General features: G+C 39.6%; 1 protein-coding gene across 1 annotated transcript in view; it reads left to right on the top strand.

The window, feature by feature from the left end:
• The window catches only part of SLC13A4 (solute carrier family 13 member 4), a 57,471-nt gene extending 42,118 nt beyond the window's left edge, over nt 1-15,353 (top strand). Inside the window, 8 exon segments of the mRNA XM_042470670.1 lie at nt 6,263-6,364; nt 6,542-6,643; nt 8,234-8,331; nt 8,918-9,015; nt 9,017-9,049; nt 10,365-10,526; nt 13,969-14,106; nt 14,419-15,353. Of these exon segments, the coding sequence (XP_042326604.1) occupies nt 6,263-6,364; nt 6,542-6,643; nt 8,234-8,331; nt 8,918-9,015; nt 9,017-9,049; nt 10,365-10,526; nt 13,969-14,106; nt 14,419-14,556 (871 nt within the window). The 3' untranslated portion in view covers nt 14,557-15,353.
• The last annotated feature ends 1,134 nt before the right edge of the window (nt 15,354-16,487 follow it).

The raw sequence follows: 16,487 nt of genomic DNA, 5'->3' as shown, positions 1-16,487 counted from the left end.
CAAACCTGATAAAAACATCAATCAACCATGCTCTCATCATCAGAAGAAAGGATTTCCTTCCTCCCATGCAGCAGATGTCCAGTAAAGTAGATTGGGGGGGTGAGTTATGATTGTGGCAATAGTGTGAATATAAAACAGCTACAGTTAGGTAACTGTTAAATATTCTTGATCACTAATCATGGTTTTGACACTATTGCCATGATCATAACTCACACTGCCCCTAACCTACCAGCCATCTGCTGCATTGGTGAAGACAGTCCACACTACTGGCTCATTAATGATGCTCTTCTGTTTTGTAAGTCACCTTTTGAACTATTTTAAAAGAAGAAATGGTTGTTGTGCTAGTACAGAAATAGCTAGATGATGGCAATGACCTCTCATTGACATTGACCCTGTCAATGTCTGGCTTAGAACATGCAATTGCTCCATTCCGTTGCCTGAGCTTTTCTATTTCCCAATAAAAATGGGCTCTAATAAATCAGAAATCATGTATAATCCCACAGCAAGTCCCGACATGATCCACAGTTCTTTCACAAAGAGCATTCACATTCCAGGTTGTAGTTCCAAGAGTTTCCACTAACAAAGTTCTCTTTAAAAAAATGCATAACAGAATTAAAGCTTTTATGAAACTTTAACAGATTCTGAGGCTCATTAATCTCTGACTCCTATTTACTGCAGTTCATTCACGGATATATTACACTGGAACCTTGGTGCTGCAATAGTCCAAGAACTATACAGGGGTACCCCGGGTTACGAATTTAATTCGTTCCGCCGCCGCTTTCATAACCCGAAAGGCTTTCGCAAGCCGAAAACCCATAGGCGCTAATGGGGAAAAGCCGCGATTTGGTGCGAAAAAGCGCCGAAAAGCACCAAAATTTCTTTCGTAACCCGAAATAACCTTCGTAACCCGGAACAGTTTTTTTCAATTGATTTTTTTCCTAACCCATTTCGTAAGGCGGCGCATTCGTATCCCGGGTACCACTGTGTATATATATATATATATATATATACCGCAGATATTTTGTCAAACACGGCTGATGGGGAAGGGCATGTAAAAACAGAAAATGGGAAGAAGAAAGCCTATGGAACAGAATTCAAGTAGAAGCCTCATATGTATTTTGGGAGAGTACTGGGGACCAGTAGGCTTCTCTCTCTCGTATGCCCCAGCATTTGTAGTATTGATCTAAAGTAGCAGTGAACACCTTTGTCCATGAATGACATTGTATGTAGGCAATGAGCAACCACGGACCTACCTAGAAGTTGATAGGAGTCTCTGGACACAGCCCCTTAGGTAAGCCCATCACAGAGCTAGAGATGGGGCTATAATTCCTAAAGTAGGTAGGAAAAGTGAAGGAGATGAATACAAGGAATGCACAAGGCAGAAAGTTGTGGGAGGGCAGGAAACTGTAGAAAATGAGTTAGCGGGAAAATAATCTGGCATAGCACATTAAACATCTAGAGACTAGAAAGAACTGCGCCTTGAATGGAGATTGCAGGAATTCTTGATGAGACAGATTGGTCATCATGTCAAAAGCCTACTATTCTGCCCAGATACTGTTCAGTTAGAGAGGAGCTGGATGTAGCTCCTGAGCCACATTTTTGTGGCCCTTGAAGTCTCACCAATTTTGAAAAGTCTACTCCAACTCATTTTTTTTAAATTTAAAATAAGTCTTGAAAATGTATTTGTTCACTATTTTGGCTGGGATATAACAAAAAACAGAGGTAACTTGGGCTATATCTAATTGGGTGCAGTGTGCATGTGGGAATGGGACTGGGAGGTGAAAATTGGCCACTGCTCCTCTGCACTTGGTCACTCCTACATTAGGAACTGATCACTGCTTGGTTCCACAAACCACACAACCTCAACTAGTTTTGTGCACAATACTGTGTTCCAAGATGTTATCCCTAGGCCCCAGCTGCCATTTTCAAGAGTAAAGGGATTTGTGATCAAGCCAAGCAGGAATACAATGTGAGAAACATAAATAAGCACCAGAGAAAAGAGATACTCCAGCAACAATTGCAGTTCACCAACCTTGTGGAGTACTCTGCAAAGGAGGCTACACAAATATAGAGTGGGAGCTGGAAACTGTGGCCTTACAACTCCCACCAGCTCTGACCAACATACCCAATGGTAAAGGGTAATGGAATCTTGGAATCTTTTTATAGGTTTTTTTGGTGAGTTTTTCAGGCTATGTGGCCACGTGCTAGAAGAGTTTATTGTTTTTTGTGGGGGTTTTCTTCAGATGCTAGCCACGGCTGCTAGCGAAACATCAGGAACAAACTCTTCTAGTGTGAAGTCGAAGGCTTTCATGACCAGCATCCATAGTTTTTTTGTTGTTGTTTTTGTTTTTTTTGTGGGTTTTTTGGGCTATGTGGCCATGTTTTAGAAGAGTATCTTCCTGATGTTTCACCAGCATCTGTGGCTGGCATCTTCTAGAGGCCAGCCACAGATGCTGGCGAAACATCAGGAACAAATTCTTATAGAACATGGCCACATAGCCCAAAAAAACCCACAAAAAAACCTATGGATGCTGGTCATGAAAGCCTTCAACCTCACATTGGTTATGGAATCACCATCTAAAAATATGTGGAGGGCCATTGTTGTATTCAACTGATCTTGAGCTATCAAGGACTTTATTCTCCAGGCCCCTAAACTCAAGGAGATACATAGATCTGTTTAACCATCTCTAAGCCTCTTTAGGAATGAAAAACCTGAACACGGGGAGGGGGAGTTCACATCCTACATTATTGTAGAATGCCATATTTTTGTGTGGTTTTTCCACTTAGCAGCAAATAAAAAGGACATGATATATCTGACTTAGATCATAGGACCATTAACCCCATGATTCTTCAGATTCTCCAGCAGAAGTCTTTTTACCACCTATTCTGGAAGCTCAAACAAATACAGAGTTAAAACAATAGCCATCTACTCCTTATTTGGCCAGAAGACACTCACAGGCCAAGAAAGCAATTTCTTCCTCCTGATATCCAAGATATTGCAAATGTCAAGGACTGAGCCAAGATAGGTAAGGAACTGAAAGTATGTAGCCAAGCAGCAAACAAAGAGGAGACAAGCTCCATGTGCTCTAGGATGGTCTACTGCAGTGTCTGTTCCCTTTATCTCTATGTATGTTGGAGAATGTTCACAACGCCAGTGATTTATTTTGTATAACTTGTTTATGTATAACTTGTTTAGAACTATATGAATATTTTTGAATCACAGTTTGATGAGGGTTCTTAAACATTTTTAAAATACTGTATTTCATTTTAACATTAATTCATTTTAACATTTCATTCATGTATAACATTTTGAATATAGAGTATTTTAAAAATACTGTATCTTAAATGTCTTTATATTTGTTTTTAGCCCTTGAGTAAGGCCTAGGGTGGCCAAAATGCTTTGGGCTTTTAAAACACTAAATAAACAGTTGACCATCTTAGAGCTCATGGAGCTTGTCTCTTTGTTTGCTGAAGGGCTGAGCCAGGGACACATGGCATGCAAAGCCATCAGTCAAGGGTCAAAGATATATTATTGAGTTATTATTACATACCAGCAAATGCCAACATAGCCTCTGTAATGCTGAAGCAGTTTTTATAACTCAACTTATTATTAATTTTATTTTTACCCTCATGCCTACAACTTCCTCCAGGGTTCTCAGAGTGACATGCATGGTTCTTGTTTAGTTCTTTTCTTGCTGTATTGTCACAGAAACCCTGTGATGAATGTCAAGCTGAAGGACTGTGACTGGCCCAAGGGCATCAACTGAGTTTAAAGAATGAGCAAGAATTTGACGCATTGCACCACTAAGTCATCACATATGATCACATCATGGAAAAGTTATTTTGGGGGTCTAAATCTCCCAGAATTTCCCCATTAGAATGGCCAGTGCCCATGCTGTCTGAAGATTCTGGAAATTGTTGTCCAAAAAAAATACTTTCTCCAAGCTCTCAGCATAAAAGCAATACTACAGAAAAGGAAAATTGTAATGCAAGAATATTTGGAACTACTTCAATTAAATTAGGAAGTCCAGTCCTGTGATATTATGAAGATGATAATCTTGATCCCAGGTCATGCTCCTGATTTGCATAGAGAAGGAAATGAGATTTAAATCTGGTCAACCATGTAATGTACTTGTGATTGCCTTTCTTACAGAGAAGCATAAAATTTACTCACCGACACGGAAAGCAAAGTTGTTTGGCTTTGACTTTTAACCCTCAGTTACAGTGGGGTGGAACTTTAATGTAGACATGTCTGTAAATTATTTAGGCTAGACAAGACAATCTTAGATTACATTTGGCTGAGCTACACAATGATTGCATGTCTAATAACTTTTAGGATGGTGACTTCCTTCCAAATAATTTATCATGGCCAAAGTCCTCAACTACAATAAGAGTAGAGATAGGCAGTTGCTGGAGTTCAGGGACTGCACTGCCCCTTGAGGGGTTCTTGTGGGGTGCATTGGTCCTCCATTTTCAATTCTTGGATTCTACAGCATCTTAAATAGCAGAATTGGAAAAGACCTTTCTGTGAACAGATAAATAAGAAAATATTAGAGTAAATGCCCTCTCTGCTGTCCTCCAACTCCCCAAAACAAAATTTCCCCTTTCCCCCACTCAGATGCTATTTAAAGAAGCAATTTTGACACATTATGGATATCCTAAGCCATTTTAGGGCTAGGGTAGGCCTTTGTTTCAACAGAAAGTGACCAGAAGGTCAATTTCTGGGTGTCTTTCTGTTTGAAAAAAGGTCCCACTCAGACCTAAAATGTGCCAGGGGAACATAGCAAATCTTGAACACTGGGGGACAATTTTTCACACAAAAATATTCCAAATTACTTTTGAGAACAAATGGGCCAAGGCTGCGGGCGCTATATGCAATCCACCAGCTGCACTTATCCCTGAATTATAAAGAGGCTTATTAGTTTATCTAAAAATATTGGGAGAGTGGGTTTTTTAAAAATTTATTTACTTAAAAATCATCCTTCCCCATCAACATTAAGTCTCCTAAGATATCTCACAACAACTAGAGAAACAATAAACAGTAAAATCAGTTGCAACAATGAGATGCAATTGATCACAGGAAAATGTATGTCAGTGTTAAATTGCAAACTTTAGTAGGCATTAATCCAAGGTTTCTAGAAGCCAAAGCAATGAACTGATTATATGAAAATCAATCTGTATCAATATCATTTATTTAAAGTGTATGAAATAGAGCAGAGACTGGAGAAATTTATAGAGGCTAAGACTATATATGGTTACTAATCATAATGGCTATGTGCTATCTCCAAGATAAGAGCTAACATCCTTCTAAATACTAGGGTCCTTTTGCACTACACAATTTTGCACTCTGATTCCACTTTAACTGCCATCAGTGCAACCTATGAAACCCTGGAGTTTTTTTTATTTTAGTGAGACACTAGAGCTCTCTGGATGAGAATTCTAAATACTTTGCCCTAAACTGCAAATCCCAGAATTTCATAGGATGGAGCCATACAAGTTAATGTGGCATCACCGTGGTAGAACTGTGTGGTGTGAAAGGATCTTAGGTCCAAAACACACTGAAGAAATAGTCCAGCTTGAGACCACTGTAATTGTCCTGGCAAAATGCTAGAGAATTCTGGGAACTGTATTTTTGTGAAACATTTAGCCTTCTCTGTCAGAGAGCACTGGTGCTACAACAAACTATAATTCCCAGGATTCCCTAGCACTGAGCCAGAGCAGTTAATGTGGTCTCAAACTGGATTATTTCTGCAGTGTGTTTTGGTCCAAAGCTGCTAAGAAAGAGAAGTAGGAGGAAACTACTTCATTCATGACTAACCTGCAGACTCTCCACAAAACATCTTTAGGACCACTTGGAGAAACAGGACGATAGACTAGATAGGCCCTTAGTCTGTTCTATCAGGACTCTTATCTTTTTGTTTGGGTGTAAAGAAAAACTTCAGTGCCTAAAAGGAGCCCATACTATTCTGCAAATAAATCCCATTCATTTCAACAGGGTACATCCAAGAGATTGTACCCTGTACTTTGAAGTAAAGTCACTGATTTCATTGGAGCATATGCAAAAGGATATATTTCTTTTTGTTTGATGTACATTGAGACATACAAACATTTGCCAATGTGTTTTCTCATTAATTACGTGGTTCAGCTGCCTCCAGTATGTGAACTACAAAGTACATACTGAAAATAGAGATTATCTGGTGCAAATAAAGCTTTAGTTCCATAATCTAATGCTTTCTATTTCCACCTCTCATATTATTCTCAGTTTTAAAGAGACTTGTTCAATAAGTAAGAAGAAGAAGACCAAACGCGAAGAGATGTCCGAGAAGAGAATCCAAGAAGAATACGAGAAACTAGGAAATATAAGGTAAAAGAAGCTTCCAGATTATCCTTCCTGTGTATGACTGTGGACAAAGGAACCAACAAGCAGCAAGGCCAGAAAGATCACAGAGGAGCTGAATGTTACAGTCTGAATAGAATAAAGCAGCAAAAGTTTTGGTTCTAGGGAGTATTAAATGCTTTCTTTTCTAAATGCCTCTTCCAGTTATCCTGAGATGGTGACAGCATTCTTTTTCATCTTGATGACTTTGCTCTGGTTTACAAGAGAGCCCGGATTTGTACCAGGCTGGTCATCTTTCTTTGAAAAGTAAGTTGTACAACAAAACATAAGATTCATAGGATCAAAGCATGAAAGGGAGCCTTGTAGGGTTTCTAGTGAAATCAATTGTTTTATGCAGAAAGCCAGTGCTAGAAGCAGTGGTGGATGATGGCTTCTGTGTCAGTGGATGAATCTGTTCTAGGTGGAAAGAATATTTGAAAATATTTGATAAACATATCAAAAAAGGGGGGTTTATGAGTGTTGGGAAACCCCCAAAATGAAGAATCACAACAGTTTGAGGATGCCCTCAATAGATAATTGGCTACTGGGAATGTTAAGAGATTGCTGAAATAGATAAAATCTCAGAATCTTTGGTGGGAGAACCAGATACAAAATCTGAAGAACGATGGATAAGCCTCCACTCTTACTGTGATAAAAAGTGGAACTACATGAATTAGAATAATTACTTGAAAATGACTGGCTAAGAGACATTTGTACTCACAGTTTTATTTTCATGAGCGTTTGTATTGAGTTCAAGCTTTGTATTTTTTGAGGCAATCAAAATAATTAATATGACTAAGTTAAAAAGAAGTTGTGTAGAATAATATAGAAACAGAAGAAAGAAAATGATGATCACCCTTTATAGTTTTTTTTCCCTATTGGAAGGTTAATATTGTCAACATAAATGCTAAATATATTTATTTGGAATAGTTGATTTATACAAAATGAACATATAACTGTAATATAGAAAGATGTATATATGTCAATTAATACACTGTATTTTTCTTTTTAAACTAATAAAATTTAATTTTATGGTTTTTAGTGTAGAAAACAGTATTTTATCCATATGAATGCTGGGTATATTGAACAGAAACAAGATTACTTATTGTTTTCTATGGGGAAATTATATGTTCTTCCATGTAGGAATGAAGTATACAAAAAATTACATTCCTAAATTTCTGCTTGTAGTTCAAACTTTATAGGAGGTAGCCAAGGTGATGATCCCTATCCCCCAAATAGATTCAGCATGCCAGTTTACACCTATTGAGTTTGGGCTAAGACCCAGTTTGGGCTAAGACCCATGGCCCACTGACATGAAAGACACCAGCTGCCACAGGCTGGAGCAAGATGGCCCTCCAGCCTCTTTGAAGACTTCCACCCATCACCATTCATAGCATGACCACAGGATTTCCTCAATGATACATGCTTCAAGAATCAGATTTGCAAATTATGGCAGGAGGTTTCACTTGATGGTCCTTGAGGTCTCTTCTAACTCTATGATTTTATAAGCCTGTGTCTACCATCCAATGAGCTGTGATGAAGTGGAAGTCTCCAACTTAGTTTACTTGGTTGCTCTATGGATTATAACTAGATTATGGATGTGAAGTGCTTTGAACACACAAAAGCATTACGTATAAGTGTGTTGCGGATATAATTGTCATCATCATCATCATCATCATCATCATCATCATCATCATCATCATCATTCCTGTAACATATGCCATAGCATTGGGAGGAAGTAAGATGAAACACTAAAATATGAGGTTACCTTACTGAGAGGAAACAATATAAGTCCAGCATCCCTGTGTTGCTTATTTTTCCTGCCTACAGTAAAAGATGCCAATGTCTCTTTTCTAGGAAAGGATACCGGACTGATGCCACAGTCTCTGTTTTCCTTGGTTTTCTCCTCTTCATGATTCCATCAAGGAAGCCATGCTTTGGAAAGAAAAACAAAGGTATAAAGGATTTATATATATAGTTGCAATTGACATAACCTTATTAACAGCTATTGGTCTCCAGCCTCACAAGCCCACAGGCTTCCCCCACATTTTTTGGATATTTTTAAACTTAGAATTTCATGCCACCTATTATAAAGTAGGTGGGGACAATGTCACCATGTTTTCACAACCAGCTGTTTTATGCTGCATCCACTCTGCAGAAATAATTCAGTTTGACACCAACTAAACTGCTATGGCTCAGTGCTATGGAGTTCTGGGGATTTTAGTTTTGTGAGACATTTAGCTTTCTCTATCAGAGAGTTCTGGTGCCACAACAAGCTACACTTCCCAGAATTTCATAGCATTGAGCCATGGCAGTTAAAGTAGTGTCAGACTGGATTATTTCTGCACTGTGGATGAAGCCTTACAGGCCTTTTTAAAACCCATGAAGCAATCTAGAAGTTTATTGGGGGAAGGACACTTTGAGTAAGGACTTAAGGTTTTAAATTTTTTTTAAATTATATATTTTAAGGGTTGGAGCAGAGCTCTTTGAGGTCCAGTAATAGGGGCAGACCTGTTCTAGATGTATTTTACTTTGTTACAGGAGATGTTACAAATTCTACCGACATTAACCCAGGGGAGCCAATCATCACCTGGAAAGACTTTGAGAAAACAATGCCATGGGAGATTGTAGTCCTGGTGGGGGGGAGGTTATGCTTTAGCAGCTGGATGCAAGGTAAGAGAATTATCCCCAAATCTGAGACAATCTTCTGTGATTAAATGGAGACCACACACTGAAATGTCTGTCTTCCAGGCAAAAATGTCTCTTTCTATAAAATAGGAGAGATTTTTCTTCACAAGCACCACATTCCCTCAGGGGTAAGCTGTCTGGAGCTATTGGCAAGAAGTGGGTGATGCTAAAAATTGCCAAAAACAAAAATGGAAAATGGAAAGGGAGGGAATGATGAAGGAACCTTTGAGATTAACTGATTTCTTTTAGCATGAGTGTCTATGGACATTACTCCACTCCTCCATATGGATTGATATCACAAAAGTTTATGTGAGAATAAACCAGATATGTGCTGTTTGATTCCTTTGTGTTCCTCTCCTTTTTATATTGAAAGGTTAACATGACAGTCCATTTGAAAGGGACCCCAGGCTGCTCCTCTCTCCAACCCCACTATACCACAATGCTAATTAAGCATGGGTGATATTGCCTCACCTTTTCTATATATTCTCAATTGAATTGCTTCCCTCTGCCTTTATATTCTCCCTATGCCCTAGTGATGAGCTGAAATTATGCTCTGCAGCTTATCCTTTCATGGCTTTCACTGTAAAGAGTATCCTGGTTACACTTAGTGTTGGGGTGAACTTTAGAACTGGAGGTATTCACTAGCATACTGTCAGTGACATATGCATGTACAAGTTTCCCTTCTGCCTACATATGTCATTTTCAAAGCACTGAAGAGATTGGTGTTTCCCACATAGTGTTCAAAGCCTTTGCAATCCAGTCCCTGAAGCCCCTCTGCATGGCTATTCCATGTCTCATGGAGAATGGGCAGGACTGGAGAAGTGTCTGGCTATGACTCTGTAGCCAGACATGAAATGATCACAGCAGAGCTGGTAGATTTCAGCACTGCTGTAATCATTTTGCATATAGCAGTGCAACCAGCTTGCCGAAACATTAATTCTGTGATCAAGTCAATTATGTGGCTGAGTTTACACCCATGAAGGTACATAGAGGCTAGGTCAACCCTTGGGTCCATCTCAACTTGCCTCCCAGAGCAGGGCTAGATCAGCCATTGATCCTACAGGGCTGTGCTTCTTCTCTGTGTAAACATATAACTTTCTGGGAGCCTAATTGATAATGTGTTGACAAAATATTACCTTTCAGTGCTGGTCACCATCATTATAGTGCAGCCCAACTCAGAATTTCTGGCTGCATTCCATTGTATCTTACCAAATGGGAGGATTCATGCCTGGAAAAGATGTTCTAGGGGCAAGAAAATCCCAACTTTTTTTCTCTCTCACCAATGTCTTTTTTCCTTCAGACATCAGGTCTTTCCACATGGATTGGGCGGCAAATGTTATCTCTGAGTAGCCTTCCTTCTTGGGCTGTCAGCCTGCTGGCCTGCCTCTTGGTTTCTGTAGTAACAGAGTTTGTTAGCAATCCAGCCACCATAACAATCTTCTTGCCTATTTTATGCAGTATGGTGAGTACAGTTTGGGGATTATATAATTCTAAGTATAACTAAGAGTGATTTCTTGAGTAGGTGTCCAAAATATATGGTTCGCACAGCATAGGAGAGGACTCAGTACTCCCAGCCCTGGTGCTAGGGCAGCCATCAGTCTCTTGCACACTTGAAGACCTTCATGTGCAATGGCCAGAATCATATTAGTATACTGTGCTAGTGGTTGTACTTTTCCAGGGTCACACAGTGGCAGTGAGGAAAGGCAGACTGAGACTCCTTTCACATTACATAATTATAGCACTTGGACACCACTTTAAGTGCCGTAGTTTCATCCTATGGAATCGTGGAATTGATAGTTTTGTGAGGTACTATATTTAGAATTCTGTGCCAGAGATTTCTAGTGTCTCGCCAAATTACGGATCTCAGAATTCTATAGGGTACAACCATGGGAATTAAAATAATATCAAACAACTACAATTGTGTTGTGTGAAAGGAGCCAAAATCTGCCAGCTCTGAGCATTTTTCTTCAGTGTCTTACTTCCCTTATAGCTCTACACTTGCCTATTGCCACTGCCAATATTGTCCTAGTATTCCAACAGTATTCCATAAATATTGTATTGGACATTTTGCTAGTACCACAGCTGTTGTAGCCCTCCTGAATAGACTTGAGATTCTTGGTTTGGGGGAAAGGGCTCAGTTGTAAAGGGCATGCTTTATGTATAAAAAAAGGTCCTAGGTTCAGCCAAGAGGCTTATGCATGTGGGCTGGAAAAAACTCTTCTCTGAAACCCAAGTGATTCACAACCAAAGGTAGAATAGAGCTTAGAAAATTACTTGGGAAAAAGGAACCCTTCAACATTAGTTGTTACTTTTTGAAAACACATATTCTGTTGCTTGTTACTTTAAGACTAACATGTTGGCATTGCATTACTAACATATTACTGTTTCATTGTTTGTTATTATTCTTTTACAAAAACATACTTTCCAAAAATAGGGAGAAAGGCAAAATTTCTTCCAAGTGCCCACCTAAAAACAACACTGTGGAATTAATATTACTTGTTGACTTTTAAAGCCCTATATGGCTAAGGTCTAGGCTATGTGACAGACCATATCTCTCTGTGTGAGCCAGCCTGGGCTCTGAGACCACCAAGAGAGACCCTTGTCTCAGTCCCACCACCATCGCAAGCACAGTTGGTGAAGACATAAAAGAGAGATTTATTGGTGGCTGTCCCTGGAACTCCCTTCTCAGGATAGCCAGAATGGCCTCCTCCTTGTTCTTCCTATGTCTGCACTAGGCCAGAAAGTAACATGCTGTGGGGAAAGAAACAGGGTATTTGTTGCTCGCTAACTGTCTCCAGCTGAAATCACTTGAATAGCCTTGGCTAACCCTCCTGAGTTGAAAATTCTGCCAGGGAATGCCAGCTTAGAGGATGGTAAAACAACTGCCATTCAGGATGTGATCCTGGATGAACAGAGACTTGTGTGTATTAGAGAAACCTGGCCAGATGAGGTGGGGGGGTCAATCTCCCTCAGCTTTAATGCTGAGATTCTCTGCACAGAAGCAGGCGAGACTTGGGGTGGGGGAGAGAGGTAGAATTGCAGTGGTAATTTGGGATTCCATTCTAAAATCTTCTGGGTTCATGTTTGTGTACCTGAAGGTGGTTGACCAGGACAGATGAGAGTTTGGTAGGTGTACCACCTATGCAGCTGCTCAACCATCTCCCTTCCTGAGCAATCTGGGTTGGTCTTGGGGTTGGTTTTGGAGTTGTTGTATTGATCAGTTTCAACATCCATGCTGAAACTGTCCTCTTGGGAGTGGCTCAGAACTTCTTGCTTGCCATGACAACCATAGATCTGCCTCAGGTGTGATCTTGGCCCAGTCATGCTGCTGGGTACACTCTGAGCAGTGTTTTCTGTACTGGATGGGGTGGTGCAGTGGAGGAACTGTCTATAGCCCCATTGCCATGGACAGATCACTACTTAGTGGGGTATAGTTATTTTGCGATGCAGAACCTACCTGTGATAGACAACTATCAGCCAGTTTCCTACATTCCATTTTTGAGCAAAGTACTGAATTATGTGGTGGCCTCCCAGCTTCAGCCGTTTATAGATAACAGTGATTATCTAGTCCAGTTTCAGGCCTACCTAAGGGTCAGAGATAACTAAACTCACCTTGTTGGATGATCTACATGGGAACTAGGCAGGAGGAATGTGTTTGTTGGTTCTGCTGGACCTCTCAGTGGCTTTCCATACCCTCAAGCATGGTATCCTTCTGGGTCACCTTGCTGAGATGAAGGAGATGTGTCCAGGTATGTTCCTGCAGCTGAATTCACAACATCAAAGCAGCCTTCTGGAGGTCCCAGAGGATGGTGTCAGCATCAGGAACATAGCCAGATGCTCTTTTCCTGCTGCCCCTACTTTCTACCACCAATAAATGGCCACATCAGGGGGTCCTGCAAAAGTCAGGTGAATTTTGTGGTCATCATTGCACAACAGAGATACTGAATCTCTCCTTGTGCTATGACCAATAAAATACATATATCAGTGTTAGGCTGGCACATATCACTAACAGAAGGCCAGCCTGAGTGTCATAGGGAGAATATTCCATTCTTGTCTCTGATCCGTAGTCTGAGATAACCTGCACAACATTCACCTTCCTAGATGATGATGATGATGATGTATTTATTTATATCCTGCCATTCCCTTTCGAGGATCTAAGAAGAGTAGTGCTGTGCAGGAGAATTTCCTCATACAAGGGAGAGGTGCTGGGTCCCCACTCAATCCCATTTTAGCCAATGGGGGAATCCCCATAGGTTGCATTTGGCTGACCCCCTTATTGCAGCAGTTTCCCTGGCTGCAACGCTGTTGGTTTTGATCTATAAAGCACTATACAGTCCAGGCCCAGACTATTTGAAGATCTATATCTTCCCATATGAGCCAACCCAAGCTCTAAAGAGAGGTGCTTCTCTATATCTCGCCACCTACACAGGCATGGCTGGTGGGAACATAGGAGAAGGCCTTCTTTGTGGGTGCTCCCACACTTCGGAACTCCCTCTCTATGGAAGTTAAGGTAGCTCTTTCTTTGATTTCCTTTCAGTGACAGATTAAGACCTTTCTTTTCCAGCAAGCTTCTGAAAACTGATTTGGACAAAACTGATTTTTATGGTGCTATACTGTTTTTAATCTGTTTTAAAGTAAGATTTTAATTGGTTTTCATTCAATTGTTTTTAATACTGTTTTAATCTTGAGTTTGCATGTTTTCAACTATATGTGTTTCATTGTGTTCTGTCTTTTTGCAAGTCACCTTGAGTCCTGGGAGAAAGGCAAGATATAATAAAGGATGGAGGGATGCTGGAGGTTTCCTCACCCATGCTTTGTAATTGAAGAAATCACAGTTCTGTTAGGGAATTTCCTTCTTCAGCTATTAACACAAATTTCTTTCTCTCTCCCCCCTCTCTCTCTAGTCAGAAACCCTGCAAATCAACCCTCTGTACACCCTGATCCCTGTCACTATGTGCATCTCTTTTGCAGTGATGTTACCAGTGGGCAATCCCCCAAATGCCATTGTCTTCAATTATGGCCACTGTCGGATAAAAGATATGGTAAGTACTAAGAGCAATGTGACAAGAATTATGATTGAATCAGTTAGATGTGGCAATCTCCAACTTAATACAGTAATAATTTGACATTGTAGTTGTTTGGAAGTAAGGTTTAAACTATGACCTTCTTCCGTTCCCAAATTTCACAAAATTGTGACTTCTGATTTAACTTTAAGAAAATAAAACTGATAACCTTATAACTTTATTGAACCCATGTCTACCTATAGCCTGATATTCTTAACAACTGGCTGATGAACTGCCCCAACTGATGTTATATACTGAGGTCTGTTTTCTTTTCTTTTTTTTTACTTATAGATTAAAGCTGGCTTTGGAGTCAATCTGATTGGTCTAGTAGTTGTGACACTGGCAATAAATACTTGGGGAATTAAACTCTTCCAGCTAAATAAGTTTCCAGATTGGGCAATAGTCGGCAACAACACTGGCCCACTGTAGGCAGAACCATCAAGCTCTGCTATATTATAGCAGATGGAGCAATACATTTGCACATATATTAAGAAAGGAAGACACTTGAGTATATATTATTCCAGTAACTAGAACTAAATAAGAAATAACTCTTATCTGAGGTCCTCCCAAGGATCATCATCTCTCTACCATCCAGTGTTCTCCTGATCTTTCAAGACTGCAATAGAACAGATTTGCTTCAGTTTCCCCCCCACTTTCTAGCCCTTTTACATTACTTCCACAGAAAAACCATTTTTCCTCTCTGTAGAATATTTAACTCATCTTCCTTTTACTTATATGTAATTCATAGTAATATTCTTACACTTAAAGTTTGTTTTCAAGACTACTCCTGTATATTTGTGAGAGAGGGTGCATTTGTGTGTGTATGTGTGTGTACATACATTGTTTAAAATGTAGAAAATTGTATATGTATAATATAAATTGTATATTAGTTATCTACTAAGGAGAAGGAACCATTAGTTCATTCATTTGTTCTAAGGAAGAGGAATGGCTGTATCATGGTCATGTGTGTGTGTCAAGATAAACACCCGTTCAGATAGGATCCTACTCCCTACATAAAATTGTACAAGTCATGAAATCATAAATGTTTCTATTTTAATTCTGAAATTACATTTTGTGTATTTTTGAAGTCATATCCTAGTATTTTGGGGGCTTCCATTTATAGACCCTAATACACACCCCACCCAACCCCCATTTTGGTTGAACATAAGATCCAGAGTGAACAAGACTATTTTGTAACTTTTTGTTTGGTCCTAATAAAGATATTATCCTGGTCATTTTGCTTTGTTTTTTAAAGCCACAAAGACCAATGTGACTGTAAGCATGATATGAAAAAGTCCAATTCAATTTCAGGATTTATTTTTTCTACCTTTCCTTATCACAAAATCATGAAGTCTTTCTCCCACCTTGCAAGTTCACACTTAATAGACAAAAACAAGTACAGTGGGCCTGTGGTATCTGCTGGCATTTGGTTCCAGGATCCCCTGCAGATATCAAAATCCATGGATGCTCAAGTCCCATTATATGTAGTAACATAATAAAATGGTGTTCCTTATATTAAATGTCCCATATATTAAATATATTAAATAGTAGTAAAATGGTGTCCCTTATATTAAACAGTGACAAACATTTTCCTGGACCACCTGGAAGTCCTCTGAGAGGTCTCTGAGGATAATGTCATTGCTCTTTATCAAGCTATAAGAAAGTTGCTGGACACTTTTCTGACACTCTCTCTACTCAATACAAGCCAGGCAACAGTCATGTTGTGTAGCATACAAGAGAGAAAATGTGAGCAGTGGAGGGAAGGGGGTTTGGACAGAAGATGTATCATCGTTATGTGTGTGTGATATGTCTCCTGATATAGGATATTGGTCCTCATTTAAAAAGATGACTGGGGGGGGGGTACTCTGCTTCTGCAAATCTCCCAAGATATGGACAATTTCCATAAACATCCTCAAACATAAATTAATAATAATAATAATTTGTTTTATTTATATACCGCTATTCCAAAGATCATAGCGGTGAACAGCAAGTAAGCTAATTAGCAACTAAGCTAATTTGCCCCCAACAGTCTGGGTACTCATTTTAGCGACCTAAAATCAGATGGATTTTTTTTCATTCATAATTATGAGATTGCTGCCTGAGCTAAAACTCCCTGGATTATAGGCCTCCTTCCAGCCTAACATTGCAGGCTCGTTGAGATTATTTCTCCCTTTAGCACCATAGCATTCACTGGGAAGGGTCTTGAGGAAAGAGAACCACCTATTTTTCCCATTGAGAAATGTCCCTGAGCCCTGATGAGTTCAGAAAGCAAGCTGTAAAGATAAAACATGCCTGGCTTGCACTATTAGGTTGTACACATTGTTATCTGCGTTTGAAACACTGAAATAATTTATTTCGTC

The sequence above is a fragment of the Sceloporus undulatus genome, chromosome 5, assembly GCF_019175285.1.
Source record: "Sceloporus undulatus isolate JIND9_A2432 ecotype Alabama chromosome 5, SceUnd_v1.1, whole genome shotgun sequence".
NCBI lineage: Eukaryota > Metazoa > Chordata > Lepidosauria > Squamata > Phrynosomatidae > Sceloporus > Sceloporus undulatus.
This window is presented reverse-complemented; position numbering and strand designations above follow the sequence as displayed.